General features: G+C 28.9%; 1 protein-coding gene and 1 pseudogene across 1 annotated transcript; both read right to left on the bottom strand.

Annotated features, from left to right (window-relative positions):
* Positions 1-9,045: 9,045 nt before the first annotated feature.
* Positions 9,046-10,820, bottom strand: LOC130967199 (two-component response regulator ARR14-like). The gene is made up of 5 exons (XM_057892015.1): positions 10,646-10,820; positions 10,398-10,556; positions 9,976-10,302; positions 9,819-9,895; positions 9,046-9,708 (listed from the first exon to the last, which is right to left on the bottom strand). The coding sequence occupies exons 1-5, from the start codon at positions 10,818-10,820 to the stop codon at positions 9,046-9,048; spliced, it is 1,401 nt and encodes a 466-aa protein (XP_057747998.1).
* A 1,313-nt stretch (positions 10,821-12,133) lies between these two features.
* Positions 12,134-13,840, bottom strand: LOC130967198 (uncharacterized; annotated as a pseudogene).
* Between the last annotated feature and the right edge of the window lie 2,845 nt (positions 13,841-16,685).

Genomic DNA, 16,685 nt, shown 5'->3' with positions numbered 1-16,685 from the left:
TGACTAATGTTGGAGATTGTTTGTAATCAATGGGCGCTGGTATTTTGGGAAAATGGATTCTCTCAATTTTTTTAATAATTGAGACAGTGGTTGTAGTTTTCCATTTTTTGGTGAGGCTTTTAAGGAGTTTTTTCACTAAAGTTTGTTCTGAATAGTTTGTATCCATAGTATTAAAGTTGTTGATTATAATTGAGAATCTCTCAAACACTTCATCAATGCTTTCTCCATCCTTCATGTTGAACATCTCGTACTCTTTTCGCAGCATATCAATCCTCATTTTTTTGATTTGTTTAGTGCCTTCGTGTGTAACCTGGAGTTTTTCCCAGATTTCTTTGGCTGTCTTGCATCTAAACACCTTTCGGTACTCTTCAAAGCTGATAGCACAGTGAAGAAGGTTGATTGCTTTAGCATTTAGCTCCATCTTCTTCTTATCATCTTCATTCTATTCAGCTTCTTCTTTTGGAGTCACCACTCCATCAGCACTTGTTTTTGTTGGGATCTTGGGACCACTCACAACAATCTTCCATATGTTGTAGTCAATGGATTGGATGAAGATCCTCATCCTTTCTTTCCAGTAGGCATAGTTCTTCCCGTTGAAGAAAGGAGGCCTATTGTTTGACTGAACTTTAGTGAGGGTGTAGGCAACTGTGGTTGTGCCTAAGTTGTTCGCCATTGGATCTTTGCTCCAAGCGGTTAAGCTTGATTCTTGAGACCTTAACTCCTGATACCATTTGAAGGTTATGGTAGGCTTAGAGAAGGGAGGTTGGATCTATGCCTTTCTTTTATGTTACTGAAATAACCCTTTAAAACAAACTTTCAATTCTGATCCTGATTGATTGAACTCAGCAGCGAAAAATTTATGAGACAATTTATTTTTGTCTCATGAATACCAGAAAACAGAACACAACAGAGAAGAGAGAAGCTAACACCAGCATGTATCCTGGTTTGGTTGCCTTGTGCTATGCAACCTATGTCCAGTCTCCTCCGCAACAATGAAGGAATTTCCACTATAGTTAAAAGTATTACATACACCAATTCCACAGGATTGACACAATCATTTCACACTCAAGTTCTAACCTAACTTGACATTGGCTATGCTAATACCTAACTCTTCACTCTTAGTGCTAACCCAACTAAGAAAGGAATACCTTACAGGTACAAGATACAAGACATAGACATACCTAAAGAAATCTGAAAATAACTCTAGGCTTTTCTCTCAAGTGTATCACTCAGCCTTTTTTCACTCATGGCTTTTACTTGAGCTCTCTCAATATGCCTTTTCACTCAAGAAATTATAGAAAGATAAACATAGAAAAGTACATTACAATCTGTAAAATATGAAGGAGATTGACTTCATCAACAGCCTCTTTGCTATGTGATAAACCAGATTTGCAAGCCTCTGATTTAGTTCTTTAATATTGGCCGAATGCTTCTTTAAAAGAAAGCATTATCCAAGTAGAGGAACTTCTTCAGGGAACTCTTCACAGAACACAACTCACCAAACTCTGGTTTTCTCTCCTTAGCTTCTGAATGAACAGCAAACCTCATTTATCTCCTTACATGTTGCTTGGTTGCTCTTCCTAGGTCAACTTCTTGAGCTCTGTGCTTCACCAACCCAGCCGTTCACTTTCTCCCATTTTTACTCAAATTAGGGACTTTGCTTCTGACCATCCTTTTGACTGAAAGCCTCAATACAGCAACCACAATAAGTCTTCCAATGGTAAACTAGATCTCAGCCCTTGAAAACTAACTTGGTCCCCAAGATACATTTAAGACCGTGGATTTACAGCAGTGTAGAACAGACAACTTCTTTTTCATGTATCTCAGAATGGATAGGCAGAACGTTGAAGATGAAGAGAAGAAGATATGATGCATGTATAAGAAAATAGGTTAACTTTAACTTTTACCTAAGCTTGATTTGGTTTGAAATGGTTGATTAGACTTCTGCCTTTCAAGCTCAATCTTTCTCTTTCTTGCTTCTTTGGTGATTAGCTTAGGGAAGAAGCTTTCTCTCTCTTTCTTTGAGTTCTGACCACAGCAGGCAAAAGTGTACGTTGAGTTGGTGAAAGCAAGTGAGAGGGAATTAGCTTGCTGAATATCAAATCGGGTATGGATTAGATCACTTTATTTGGCCCGTTTTGATTTCTTATCTTTGTTTCCTTTTGGGCTTCGTTTGTGTCATCAACCCACCAGTCTTGTTTCATTTTCTTTTAGTTTAAGCTGCTTGCTTTTATATTGGGCTGTTGCAATGTAGAGTTTTGGCCTGCAACACTAAATAATTAGTAATATATAATTATAAACAATCAACATATAATTATTTATTTTGCCCAATAAAATAATGTTTGTCATCACTAATTGATTTAGTTAATTTCTTAACTCAACAGGACTGTACTATGATAGTGTTTCTACCACCTAGGGAATCGGAATGCTTCCCACGCTTCCCTTTCTCTTAGCGTTTCGTCTTTGATTCTAGCTAATCGTTGTTTACGCTTCTTACAGGGTGCAGTAAGGGTTGATCCTCTTATCTAATAATCACAACAATAGCAAAAAATGGTATGCTTTCTAGTGTAATATTGCCACAAAGGATATTTATTAAGAGATATTTTGACTTGTTTTTCTAATGCAACCAGCATGAATGTCTGTCTTCTATATATGTTGCAATGGAAACTATATTTTCCTTTAGGAAGTAATTGAAGCCCAATAATTCTGATATGAAAATACTTGATTTATGTGATGCTATTTTCAGCAAAAATAGTTCTATTGACTGAATCTAATGTTATCATCCTTTCAACTCCAACCTTATTTGAGGCATAGAAGTATTTTACTTCTCTGAAATTTCTAAAGTTGAAATTTTTTCAGCATTTTGAAGGAAACTCATATTGAGAAGTAGTAAAATAGCAACCTTTGATGTCATCTTCAATTTCAGGTAACCCCCTAAGTTGTGTTCCTTTTTTTCCCTGTTTCCCATATCACCATTGAAAGTTGTTCATTTTTTATAACATTATTTTAATTCAGATTTGAAATATCTTAATAAGATTTCATATTTGTCATTATTGCATGTTTGAGTGATGATAATTGAGAATTTCTTTAAATCACAAATTAGGTTTCATCTACAGCTGTTACTAAATAGAAATGTTGCAGGAAGCTAATGAAGAATCAAAAGCCGTTACAAAAGTATCTGCTATGAAAGGTATATTGCAATGCAAACTCCCCTATATATTAGTCGAAAGCATCAGAGTCAAATTGGGTCATAATGCTAAGTGAGAATTTTTTTTGCATCAATATTGGCTATGTAAATATTTATGGTTCATATTGCATCAAATCAATAATTTTTAAATATATTGCCTTTTTCATTAGGACATTATGCGTGGCTGAAACTCAATACTCTATGATCACTGACGAAAATGCAACATCATTTTCAGCTATCAAGAAGAGGATGGAGAAGGATATTAATGAAGTTGGAAAGATTGAACATGGTGTCAAAACAAAAGTAGAAGCTGTAAACAGAGATGTAATGAGATAAAATAATGACATGATGTTTTAGTAGATTTTCATCCTGAAATTTCAAACATATGAGGAATTTTTAAATGTCTTGTTATTTGCATAATTTAGTATAGTTGAACAATACATTGACTTTATGTTTTGAATTATAGTTGAACAATACATTGAGTTTATGTTTTGAATTATAGTTGATGTATCAACATACTTTGATGTATGGTTGTTAATTATTATTATAGTTGATATATCAATACACTTTGTTTATGTTTTGAATTATATTGACTTGCTTGTTTATAGTCATTTTCTTTTAGTTTGATAATACGATGAATTTGTTTATTTTTTGAAATATTATAAATATTTGAATACAAATTAGATAAAAATTTGTATTTATTAAATTTATATTTATTTTGTATGAAAACGGGTTTATTTTGCAATGGAAAAATCTAAAAAAAATTATTTTACCTTACTGACGAATTTACAGACGGATTTTTTGTCTGTATTCAGAGTTTGGAATGGTTTTTCAAGGTTCTAATTACCGACGAAAAATCTGTTATCAATTATCAACAGAAAATTCGTCAGAAAATCTGTCTCTAGTTACAAACGAAAAATCCGTCAGAAATTTTGACGCTCGAGGAAATGGAGGAGAAAATTTACAGAGAAAAATCTGTCGATAACTGGTAAAAATCTGTCGGTAATTTACCGACGGAAAAAAATTTGTCGGTAATTTCGTCGGTAACCAAAAATTCATCTGTAATATAGACTAAATTTATCTGTATTAAACAATTTTTTAGTTGTGATCTTCTGTTATAAATCTAGCATATGGTTGACTATTGAAAATATTGACTGAATGGAGAGTATCTAATATTGGTGTTTGGGTGATTAAGTTGTTATTTGCTGAATTGATTTCTTCTGTACTTAATTATTGGTAGTAATGTTGTTAAATATCATAGAATGAGTTGTTCCAATTTCTTGACATCCTAAAAAGGACAGTAGAGTTCATTTTATAATACTATCCACATTTCTACTTAAGAGATAAAGTAAAAAGTTTAATTACCTTTTATAGTGATATGAATAGGTGATTGGGGATCTAAAAACTTCGCTTGAGATCTCCAATTGAATTCAGAATGTGAGTTAATAAAAAAAGACTCATTAATTTCTACTGATTGCCTAATTTCCGTGATGTTTTCTTGAGTTGAAAGTGTTCATTGAAAAGTTAAATGCAATTCACCTAAAATTATATTTGAGAAGAATTTTAAAACATCAATTAAAGTCTTATTAAGAGGAACAATAAAAATTTCCTTGAATATTATCTCTTATATTAAATAGTGTTGCAGAAATGTATATATATTTTTTTAGAATGTTATATAAAATGTAGACTTTTAAACATATCATCTAATTGAAAGACTTTTATCTTAAATGTTAAATTTAAAAAATTGAAATGTATATAATTATCAGATCTTTAACAGTATTATTTTTCATAAATACAAAATTTAATATATATATATATAGAGAGAGAGAGGGGGAGAGAGAGAGGAAGAGAGATAGCAAGTTTAGAAAATATTTAAATTGTGACTTACATAAATTATATTTCATCCAATAAATAATTTAATTTAGATGAAAAATTCGATAAAACTGTAATAATAACTATATAAAAACAATTTTCATACATATTTTTAAACTTAAAATATAAATTAGCTACTAATTGCAGTATTATATTTCAAAATATTTTTGTTAAATGTAGTTCGGTTTTTTAATTTTTAAAAAGTTTTAATGGCATTATTAATTGTGTCAGATAGATTATTTATAATTTGAAAAAAGCTCATTTTGGTATTACTAAAATATATATACTCAACTAATTAGTTGGCTTAGCCAGAATGATTATTTAATTTGAACAAATTATAATTTTAATATATTGAATACAAAATTTTTATACAAATTTAAATTATTTATTATTTTTGATAGAGATAGTTAGGATAAATTTCACCATAAAATCAAATACAATATAAAAATAGTGAAAGTGTATTCATTGGTTAAAATTTTTTATTTTAAATAATTTTTTTTAATTAGATATTAGTTGTCACTATTATTTTATTATAAAACAATAATATTTTCATATATAGATTATAGAAGATAAAAATGTGTAGGATAAAAAGAGATTTAATAAATTCATTAAAATATAAAATAAATGTCTAAATTAATCAAAATGTAAAATAAATGTTAAGACTCCGGTACCTGACAATAATAGTTTAATGTAAAAATTTTCGAAAGATACATGTTTTTTAAGTTTTAATGTTCAAATATTATAAACTTAAACATCTTAATGCAACACTTCCAATTTATATAGGAAATAAAGCACTAATTTTGTATGAACAATAAACAAATTTGTCCTTATTATATTAAAAATTAGTTGTGAGAATTTAATGGAGGAATAAAATTAAGAGTAACAATTATGATTATCTTTTTAAATTTTATTGTATTTTATAATATTTAATTTAAAAAATATTTGATATTTTTCGTTAAATTGTGAAAGAAATAAGCAAACAGCATTAAATTGAATTTCATTACAATATCTAAAGCATAAGCTAACTATGAAGTTTGAGTGATTCTGCATTAATAATTTTTCTGGAACAATGATTATTTTAACATATTAAGTAGATTTATATGCATTGTCATGCGAATAAGTAGCACATCTTGTTAGAAGCAATGCTAACTTAATCTAAATATTTATAATAATGGCTAACTAAAAAATAAGAGACAAAGATATCACTTATGTCTTTTGTAGCTGACTTGTTATACTAAGATTGATTTAGTTATTGGGCTATATAGAGAATATGTGTTTATATTGAACGAAGCTATAGATTATATATTTTTTAAGACTTTTAAAAATTGTCTATAACACAAAGCTACAACAAAGAATTTAAATTTAAATGTAAGAAGTAACATACTTGGTTGCATCTCAGATAGTGGTCCTCTGTCGATGGTGAACTCTGAGTTCTACATTTTTTTATAGGTGACGTATATAGTGTTTTTCCCTTACCTGTCCAATAATGAGAAATATTTTCTTTATGGTAATCGTTGAATGACAAAAAAGATTGGACAAAATAAATTTTTATATCGAGTGCTAGAAAAGAATACGTGCATTGAGGTAGTGAAATTGTAAAATATTTATAATGAAAAATATTTGCTGACTAGTCTTTTTGTGCTCCATGATTTAGTCTTCTTTTTTCTCACATATTATAGCAGATCTAATCTTGTATTTCTTGAGTCTTCCAAATTCATTGCATTTAGGTTAGATATAATCTATACATTTCAAGTCTCAAAAAAGATTAAATAAAAATACTGAATCAATGGAATTTACATTGAGATAGTAAGAATGCATGCGGTCACCTATTGTTTTTTTCAGTGTTCTTTGATAAAAATTTAATTTTTACACAAAGTGAACAGACAAAGATGGTTGTATAGTTCATTGTTTTAAGAAGGAAGTTCTTGTGAGAAGCAAGATGAAATTCTTCTTTTTTTTGTTAACACACACAGTTATGAGCATATATTTTTTTCTTTCTTAATAATGACATGTTAACTTGGAATTTCAATAATAATTTCAATAATAATGACATCTGGTTGGAACGGAATGCACGAATCTTCAAGAATGCAAGAGCAAGCCTGGAGGTCATACACACAAGGACGTTGATGAGCTACACGGAATGGAGTGGTGGTGATCCTGGGGGAGGATGAGAGTACTGGGGATAGTAGGGGTTGGTTTATTTGTTGGTAGCTGGTTATGTGTCTTCTTCTTTCTTTTATTTGCTCCACTTTAATGTGTTGAACCTCCTTTGTTTCAAAAAAAAAAAAAAATTTCAGACCTCGGCTGGCCTCCAAATTTTTGGACAGTGGAAAAAGACTTCACACTTAGTAACATAATTAAATCACTACAAGTTAAATGTTTGAAGATCTTCGTTAAACTGTTTGTAAGAAGTAATATTTTATTTATAACATAAATATGTAGCCTGTGATTATTCTGATGTGATATTTCTATTATATATTATGTTATATATAATAATATATATAGTAATTTTTATTAAAATATAAAAATTAAAAATATTCGTCGTGTTGTCAAATTGTTTCTGCATTCAGGGAGGTAATTAACAAAAGATGCGAAAAAGTTTTGTTAATATCTATAGTTTTATATTTAGATTCGAAATGAAATATCTAGTTTTATTAAAACTAGTTAGGTTATAATTTAATTAATTAAATAAATCAATAATAGAAAGTAGTCATCTGATATATTATGTAAAATACTTTGAATAGAATGTTAGTACTAAGAAAGCTCTCTTATCATTAAATTGTGTCATCTATTTTAAATTAATGAAGTTTACTAAAAAAAAGTTTCTTATATTATAAATTTTAATTTTTTACGATAAAAAATATATCTAGCAATAATTTTAATTAGTTGAATTCTAAATTTGTCATAATTATTTTTTTAAATTAAAAAATATAATAAATATGTTGTATGGATAAAAAATTAGTATCTTTTTTATTATATAAAAAAGAGTACTATGTTAGAATATATTAGTGTGTAAGAAAGAGTACTATATTAGAATACATTAGTATTAAAAATAGTGATTTTGCACCAGTGACTGTTGCTGTTTCAATAGGTTCTTAATAATGTAACGACCATAATCATTATTATTCTGATGATTAAGTGCCATATTACTTCTAACAATGTCATTGTTGTTGATGAGACCAAAGGGCACTAACAATGGGTTGAGATTGATGATGGAAATGATGAATTGATGATCACACTTTTATGACATAATAATGGGATCCTGTTTTGGCATAAATAATGAAGAATAATATTGGTAATGAAGGGGTAGTGTTTGTGTAATTTGAGGAATGTTGGTGGAAGCTTGAACCCTCAATGGTGGATAGATGAATAACAAAAGAGGTGAAAAATTGCTTGAGGTAATTAACAAAAGATGTGAAAAAGTTACAATAGAAATTCGTTCTGCTACAATTTAATTAATTAGATCAATAATAAAGAGTAGTCATGCAATATATTTATTTATGCATCTATTTTTATTATAGAAGTCTGATACCAAATTAATATCAAGATGAGTTTATATTAAATAGTTATTTTTTATTGTATCATGTAAAATATTTTGAATAGAATACTAGTATTAAGAAAGATCTCTTAGTAATTAAATTATGTAATCTATTTTAAATTAATGAAATTTACTAAAAAAATTTATATTATAAATTTTATTTTTTTACAACAAAATATATATATATATCTAACAATATTTTTAAATATTTGAATTCTAAATTTGTCATAATTATATTTTTTAAATTTAAAAATATAATAAATATATGGATAAAAAAATAGTAATTTTTTATTATATAAAAAAAGTACTATATTAAAATATATTAGTATATAAAAAGAGTACTATGTTAAAATATATAACTTCAAAGATATTTACAATTTAGAATTATTTACTCCTAATCATTATTGGAACCTATTCAAATCTTAATACTTGATTGACAATTATCATTTTATTTTAGTATTATCAAGTGATGAGGTTGGAATATAGCCATCATTGAGGATATCAGCAATGCCACCACTTTCCTGACTGAATTATTCATTTGACGATGATAATGATCAAGTGGGGCTGATGCTAATGATGATGAAGAAGATGAATATGCATTGTAATCAACGAGAAGATCACTCCTACAGCCACCACTATCTCCCCTCATTCCCCCTTGAAAAGCAGCTCCATCCCATGATTGAAGAGCCATCATCGGATAATTATAATTAGATTGTTGAATAATGTAACGACCATAATTATTATTATTCTGATAATTAAGTGTCATATTACTTCCAACAATGCCGTTGTTGATGTCAAAGGGATTACTATTACTATTAGGGGATTTCATCAAAGCATGAGGTACAGCACTAACAATGGGTTGAGGCTGATGATGGAAATGATGATCACACTTTGATGCCATAATAACGGGATCATATTTTGGCACAGATAACGAAGAATAATATTGGTGATGAAGGGGAAGTATTTGTGTAATTTGAGGAATGTTGGTGGAAGCTTGAACCCTCAATGGTGCACAAAGTTGCTTGTTAGCTTCTCTATTAACATTTATCTTCCCATCACTATTTGTTTGTTTAGTCTCCTCACTTTTCTTCTTAAGATGCATCCGATATTTCTGTAAATCAATAACAGAATAACTATATAGTGTTCAAATAAATTAGGGTTCAAATAAATAATGTAACATACACAATGCAAGTTTATTAATTATTTGCATTAGTAACGTACCTGGAGATGGCTTGCTACATTTTCCCTTGTCAAATCAGGGATATCCATCAATTCTAGAATTTTCCTTGGCACAGCTTCTGAAAAATTGAAACTTGCATTAACAAGCGAAGACCCATGCACGTGAATTAAAAGAAAGAAGAAGAAAGAGTGGTCGTACTATCAATCCTTAGTTGGAGTACAGCATCGACGAACATTTGATGCCTTTCTTCGGTCCAAACAAAACGTGGCTTCTTGCTGGGAGTGTTGGGCTGAACATCATGATCATGACCATCGCTTTCAGTTGATAAGCTCCTCTTCCTTCTATTCACTGTTTCTTTGCTTTCATCATCATAGCAAACTTCTTTCTGGGTTTTCTCCACCACATTCTGCCATATGTTCCTCAAATCTTGCTCGCTAAGAGGTTTAACTAAATTATAACAAGCCCCTTTCTTTTTCATACCCTCCATCACTGCACTTGATGACTCATCATCTGTTGCACACATCACTGCAACAACACCAACACCATAATCATGATTAATTAATATCCCTAATCATCAATAATTGATCATTCAAACAAGGCCGGTAGTCAAAGTTACTTACTTACGACAGGAATATTGAATTCTTGGAGAACATGGTCAAGTAACCGAGAACCATCATCCATTATCCCCGGCATATGAACATCACATAGTACCACATCGAAACACCCACTGCTCTCCCGAAGAAGATTCAAAGCATAAGAACCCTCGAAGCATGTGGTCACTGCATTTATTTGTTTATAGCATAAAGATTACTTTTTTTTCGGGAAAGATCAAAACTTGAATTGTTTATAAATAAAGAAACCTTGTTACCTTGATAGTTGCATTGAAAAGCCATATCTTGAATAAGTCTTAAGTGTTCAGGATCATGATCAACGACCAGAAGCCTAAGAGCAGTGGTAGTGGAGAATTGATGATCAAGAATAAGCGGAGGCATAGAATTTGCATTCTGATCAGTGAGAGAATGCGGATTGTTGTTGGCGGCCATAGCAGAAAAAAGAGTGAAGAATAGAGAGTGCAGTGAACAAGTTTGGATTTAATCAATGGAAAGCAGAGAGAATGGTGAGATTGTTGTAACAGATTGGAATGGAAAAGAATAAGAGTGGAAAACTTATAAATTTGAGTTGAAAAAAAGGTGACTGTGAAAGATGGAAGGAATATCAAATATGGGGAGCAAAGAGAGCAATCACTCACTTTGGATCAAAGCTAGGGCTACCTCACAATCAATGCTACTTCCACCCACCATTATATGAATCAAAGCTAGCATATCTTTTATAATTAATTATATGAATTAAACAATATTTTAATTGATATAAAAATCTCCTTTTATAAGATATTTCATTATATTATTTTTTAATTAAGAAAATGAATAAATTTTAAAATAACTAGATTTAATGTCTTTTACATTTTTAAATAAAATCAAGTACGTAGTTCTTGTTACATTCGTTACTTTTTTTTAAGATTTCAAATTTTATTGTGGAATTATATGAAAATTAGAAATATTCTTTTTTCTTTGAAAAACACTATTTTTCTTTTGTTAACAGGTAAGTTTCTGTTTTTGTTTTGGTTTTTGTTTTTGTTTTTGTTTTTGTTTTCAAAATCAAAATTTAAAATTTTTTCCCTTAACCAAAGCCAAAAATAAATAAATTACAGGAATTAAAAGATATACAAAATTGTTAGCGGAGAATTAAATCTCACAGTCGATGAAAATTGCTTACAAATAATCCTTAACTACTAGACTATGATTAGGGCTCGGTGACAAATGGGTATATTTGTTTAAGGAAAAGTACAGGTAAACAATGAAAATTAGTGTTAAATCCGTGCGATACACGGACTTATATTTAAATTTGATAAGTTAAATTAAAAATAATATTTTATACCTATATATTTTTTAAAGTTAGTATAACACTATTATCGTCGTTATATAATAAACGTGTTAAATATGTTGTTTTATCTTTATTCAAAGTAAAATATAAATAGAAGAGTTTGAAGTTTATAATATTCTTGAACCATAAGGAGTGAGACATGAAAAAAATAAAAACATATATAATTGTAATAATAGCATGTTAATTTTACACTAAATTTTTTTTATCAAAAAGCTAATAAAAATTTATCGACAACTTAGTATCTTACTAACTCCATTAGAAAAGCAATTGGCATAGGATGTTGTGCTCCTTGTTACACATTTCATTTCAAATCTGAAAAAGGAGTTATAGATAAATTAGTTATATCTATAGTAAATATTTGTACAAAAATATAAATCATAACATGCTATTAAAGTGAAAATAATATTATTCTTACTTAAATATTATTAAAAACCTCTTTGAACACGACATTTGTTGTTGATAACTTTGGATTACCGTCTTCGTCTAGAATTAAAACCTTGAGGCCACTGCGACTCTTAACTCTTGACAAAGTAATATAAAATTGTCCATGGGTAAACATTGATTTTGGCAAATAAAGTCCTACATGTGATAACGATTGACCCTAACTCTTGTTAATGGTCATTGCAAAGCATACTGTTAATGGAAATTGTCTCTGTTGAAACGTAAATGGCAATCCTGAATCTGAAGGGATCAAGTTCATTATTGGAATGTACACTTTATCTCCAATATTTCTACCAGTCATTATCGTCGCTCCAATTACGTTGCTGCCAAGTTCGTTAACTATTAATCTTGTCCCATTGCATAAACCCGAAGTCTGGTCTATGTTTCAGAGTAGCATTACAGCGACTCCTGACTTCAAAGTCAACTTGTGATTGGGTAGTCCCGAACATTTGATGTCATTTAGGAACTCTGGTGTGAACCACTCTTGTTGTACATCTTCATTCTCATCAGCTTGACATATTGTGTTAGAGCTCAAATACTCCTTTTCTATCCCTGAAAAGATTGTCAAGACAAAAGCGTTTACCTTCTCGACACTCTCAAGCGTGGGTGCCAGAATTGCCCTTCTCTAAAAATACCTGTAATCTGACATGTTTTGCAACAAATTTGGATATGCAAAGTCTACCAAATGGTCATCAGTAGTTGTAATCAATAGATCATCTGAAATTTCAACTTCTGATTCATCACCAACAACAGAGCCAATATTTCCATTTCCAACATCAAGTATCCAATTAGCAAATCTCTTCATTTCACCTTCATCTTGATCCGAAGAAGACATTAGAAGCCTCATATTCATATGTAGTTTCAGAACCTTACAAAATGACCAGAGATGGGATGAGTTAATAGCGGATGCCAATATATCGTGTCTACTTCCTTTCGGAATCACCGGAAGTATCTGTCTGAAATCACCTCCTAGAACAACAACCTTACCACCAAATGGTTTATGTGTCTTATGTTGATCGGTAACTGACATAAGATCCCTGAGCGTCCGATCAAGTGCTTCAAAGAACATTTTTTTGAGCATTGGAGCTTCATCCCAAATTATTAAGCTACTTTGGATGAGCAGCTCAGCCTTCAAACTGCCATGCTTGATGTTGCAAGTAGATTCATCAGTAATTGTAATGGGTATTGAAAATCTAGAATGAGTCGTTCTGCCACCAGGTAGGAGTAAAGAAGCAATTCCACTGGATGCAACATTTAAAACAATCTTTCTTCTAGACCGAATAGTAGAAGAAAGTCCATTCCAAATAATATCTTACCACACCCACCATTTTTCTAGACCGAATAGTAGAAGAAAGTCCATTCCAAATAAATATCTTACCACACCTACCATGCCCATAAAGAAGTAAAAATCACCAGAGTCTGTAATAACAGCATTGAGTATCTCATCAAATACTAACCTTTGCTCATGAGTCATCTTTTATTTCGTATATAAGTTTGTATGAGTCAACTCATTTGTGTCATATGCTAACTCCTTCTTTATTAGCTTATTCTGAAAAAGGCGAACATCAGACATCTCAAGATATGGCATTAATTGATAGTCTCTTAAAGATCTCGCATTGCTGTTGAGTATCTTCTCAGCAATCTCAATAAGGCAGAGATTTTTCAATTCGTCATGAGTCATGTTTAGTCCTAGTAAAAGCACATGGTGATTTTATGAAATATTTAATAAGTAATTCCAAAATAAAACCATTAATATTATTAATAAAAATAAAGATAATAAGAGAATACAATCTTGATATAGAAAAAGACATAGTAAAATACTTTAGTTTTTCAAAGCTTTTCTCCTCTCATATAGTATTCCATCAGTTAATAATGCCCAAGTTGCATTCCAAACATGCTCTGGGTTGCTATTGCTATTAGATATCAGTAGCATCGCAAATAGTTTTCTCAATTGATGACCAGATGCGAGTTCAGCTACCTCATTAATAGCTGCAATGAATTCTCTATCATCGCACAGTAATCCCATGGAATAGCAAGCATTTTGGAAGTTAGAATATGTAATTCCATTAACTATCCTAATATACTCATATGTTGTGCAACCTCTCTGAACAGCTAACAAAATTCTCATATAATAAATATCATATGTACCCGGTGGAACATAATTTAACCTCTCGATAGAATATCCTCTTTTGCATAGATGTCATTCCCTTGATTCTCTATCATAAACAAATGATTTGAAAACTCACTATACGTCAAAGTTTGACCTGCTTCAAGTTTTTTATTGGCCTCCATCCATGCTAAGAATATCGTACATTTTTCTTCCTCTTCTTCCACAATTTCTTCAAGATCGTCATCATCTTTAAAGATAATATTTTGCTCTCCAGATAAATGAAAGGTTAATCTCATCACTGAAGGCTACCTTTGATGAATATCATACGCTAAGGTTCTCCACACAGTCTTACATGCAGACAAATACTTGTCAATAGCTAAATAATATATAGAAAATATTGTATTTTATGGGCTTTCGGCCAAAATACTCATGACATGTTAGTTATTTTTTTTTGTATAAAATCTACCTTGAATTGTGCTCCGCTTTATATTTTCTTTGTCTTTTAATATCCTCTTCAATCTTGCTTCTCCTTGGACTTCTTGCATCTTTCAATATATACCTGAAAATACTAAATAAATAAATATTTAACCAATTAAAAATATATATACATTATACATAATACATTTTTATTATTAATTTTTTTATATTATTAAAAAAAATAAAGTACACAGGAGTAACAACATTTGTTTTTGGTATACATGTCCATCAAAATATAGACACGGAAATACACAGAGTACATGTATGGTATTTGTTTCCTGAGACAAAAATAATGAAAGACATGGTCATACACAAATACCTATTAAAAATATATATTTTGTGTCTCTCTAAAATATTGAGACACTAATTTTTTTACAATTTTTTCTCATGTCTAACTTACCATATAGAATATGAAATTAGTGTCTTCTTATGTCTATGTAAAATCGCATAGGTTTTATTTTCATTGGTTGCTTTAATTTCCTTTTTATTTTCATTTATTTAGTTACGTAAACATATTTTACGAAAAATAATATATATTTTTTTATAAAAGTATCTTTTTTTCAAATAAATATAAGTTTAATCTCACGATCAATAAATTCAAGTTATAGTTAAAATCTTTTTTTTCATTTTCTTAAATAAAGAGATTGAAAATAAATAACTTATAAGTAAAAAGACAGAAAAAGATGAAAGTACCTCTATTGTTGTGCTGAGATAATCTAAAAAATAACAATGTAAATGAAGTAAATAGAAAAAATTTATAAATGTGACAAATAAAAAATTTAAATTTAAAAATCAAAACGGTTAAGAAGCCACTTAATTAGGAATTAGTATTAGAATTTTAAATTTTAAATTTTTAAATAGAATTTCCTAATTAGCTAGTGCAAATTTAAAATTTTTAAATGAACTTTTTTAATTAAACGTTTGTTGTTCATTAAGAATATAGAAATTTGTTAATTTAAAAATAATTTTTATTAGTTTCGTCATAAATAGTATCAATCCTATTATTTATCTATAAAAATAAATAAAATTAAATATAATCTAAAACTTAATAACCTTATAAATTAGGTAAATTTAGAAAAAATATTTAAAAAGAGAGAAAAAGATGAAAGTACTTCTATTGTGGAGAGACAATCTAAAAGATAATAATAAAAATTTATAAATGTGTCAAGTAAAAAAATTTAAATTTAAAAATTGAAATGGTTAAGAACTTACTTAATTAAAAATTAGTATTAGAAATTCAATTTTCAAATTTTTAAATAGAATTTTCTAATTAGCTAGTATAAATTTTAAATTTTTAAATAAATTTTTCTAATCAAACGTTCGTTGTCTATTAGGAATATAGAAATTTGTTAATTTAAAAATAATTTTTTTAGTTTCATTATAAACGGTATTAATTTTATTGTACCTTTTCTAAAATTTAAACAGTATTATATTTTTTTTAAATAGTATAAATAACATCACATCTTAATAAGACTGGTAATTATATTTACTTTATTATAATCCTTTGTAATTAGCATAGTAGCTTATAAATTATATAAATTCTTAAAAAATATTCTCAAACCCAGTTGCTTACGTAAAAATTCAAAAAAAAAGTATATTTGGATTTAAATTTAAAATTCTAAACATAATACTTTAATTAAAATTATAATTAGATTTTTTTTAAATAAATACACATTAAAAATTAATAACTAACTTAATTGTATCAACAATAATTCAAAGAAAAAATTTATAACTTTATGACATTAAATATTAAATTAGATATTATCAGAATATCAACGGTGAAAATCAAATTAAAAATAAAACCACAAGTAATAACCAAATAACTTCAAATTATATTTAAAAAAATTATAAATTCCAAACATAAAAATCGAAAAGAACCAAAAGAAAAATAACAACTCAAGAAAAGACAATGTTTCCACCAAAACAAACATATGCTTGA

This window comes from Arachis stenosperma, chromosome 3, assembly GCF_014773155.1.
Source record: "Arachis stenosperma cultivar V10309 chromosome 3, arast.V10309.gnm1.PFL2, whole genome shotgun sequence".
Classification (NCBI taxonomy): Eukaryota; Viridiplantae; Streptophyta; class Magnoliopsida; order Fabales; family Fabaceae; genus Arachis; species Arachis stenosperma.
This window is presented reverse-complemented; position numbering and strand designations above follow the sequence as displayed.

Bases quoted from the DNA above. Each gene is read 5' to 3' on its own strand.
- LOC130967199 (XM_057892015.1), bottom strand. From the start codon at position 10,820: ATGGCCGCCAACAACAATCCGCATTCTCTCACTGATCAGAATGCAAAT. The intron at 10,303-10,397 runs GTAAGTAACTTT...GTGTTGTTGCAG, and splicing joins ATTCAATATTCCTGTCGTAA to TGATGTGTGCAACAGATGAT. The intron at 9,896-9,975 runs GTACGACCACTC...TCAATTTTTCAG, and splicing joins ACTCCAACTAAGGATTGATA to AAGCTGTGCCAAGGAAAATT.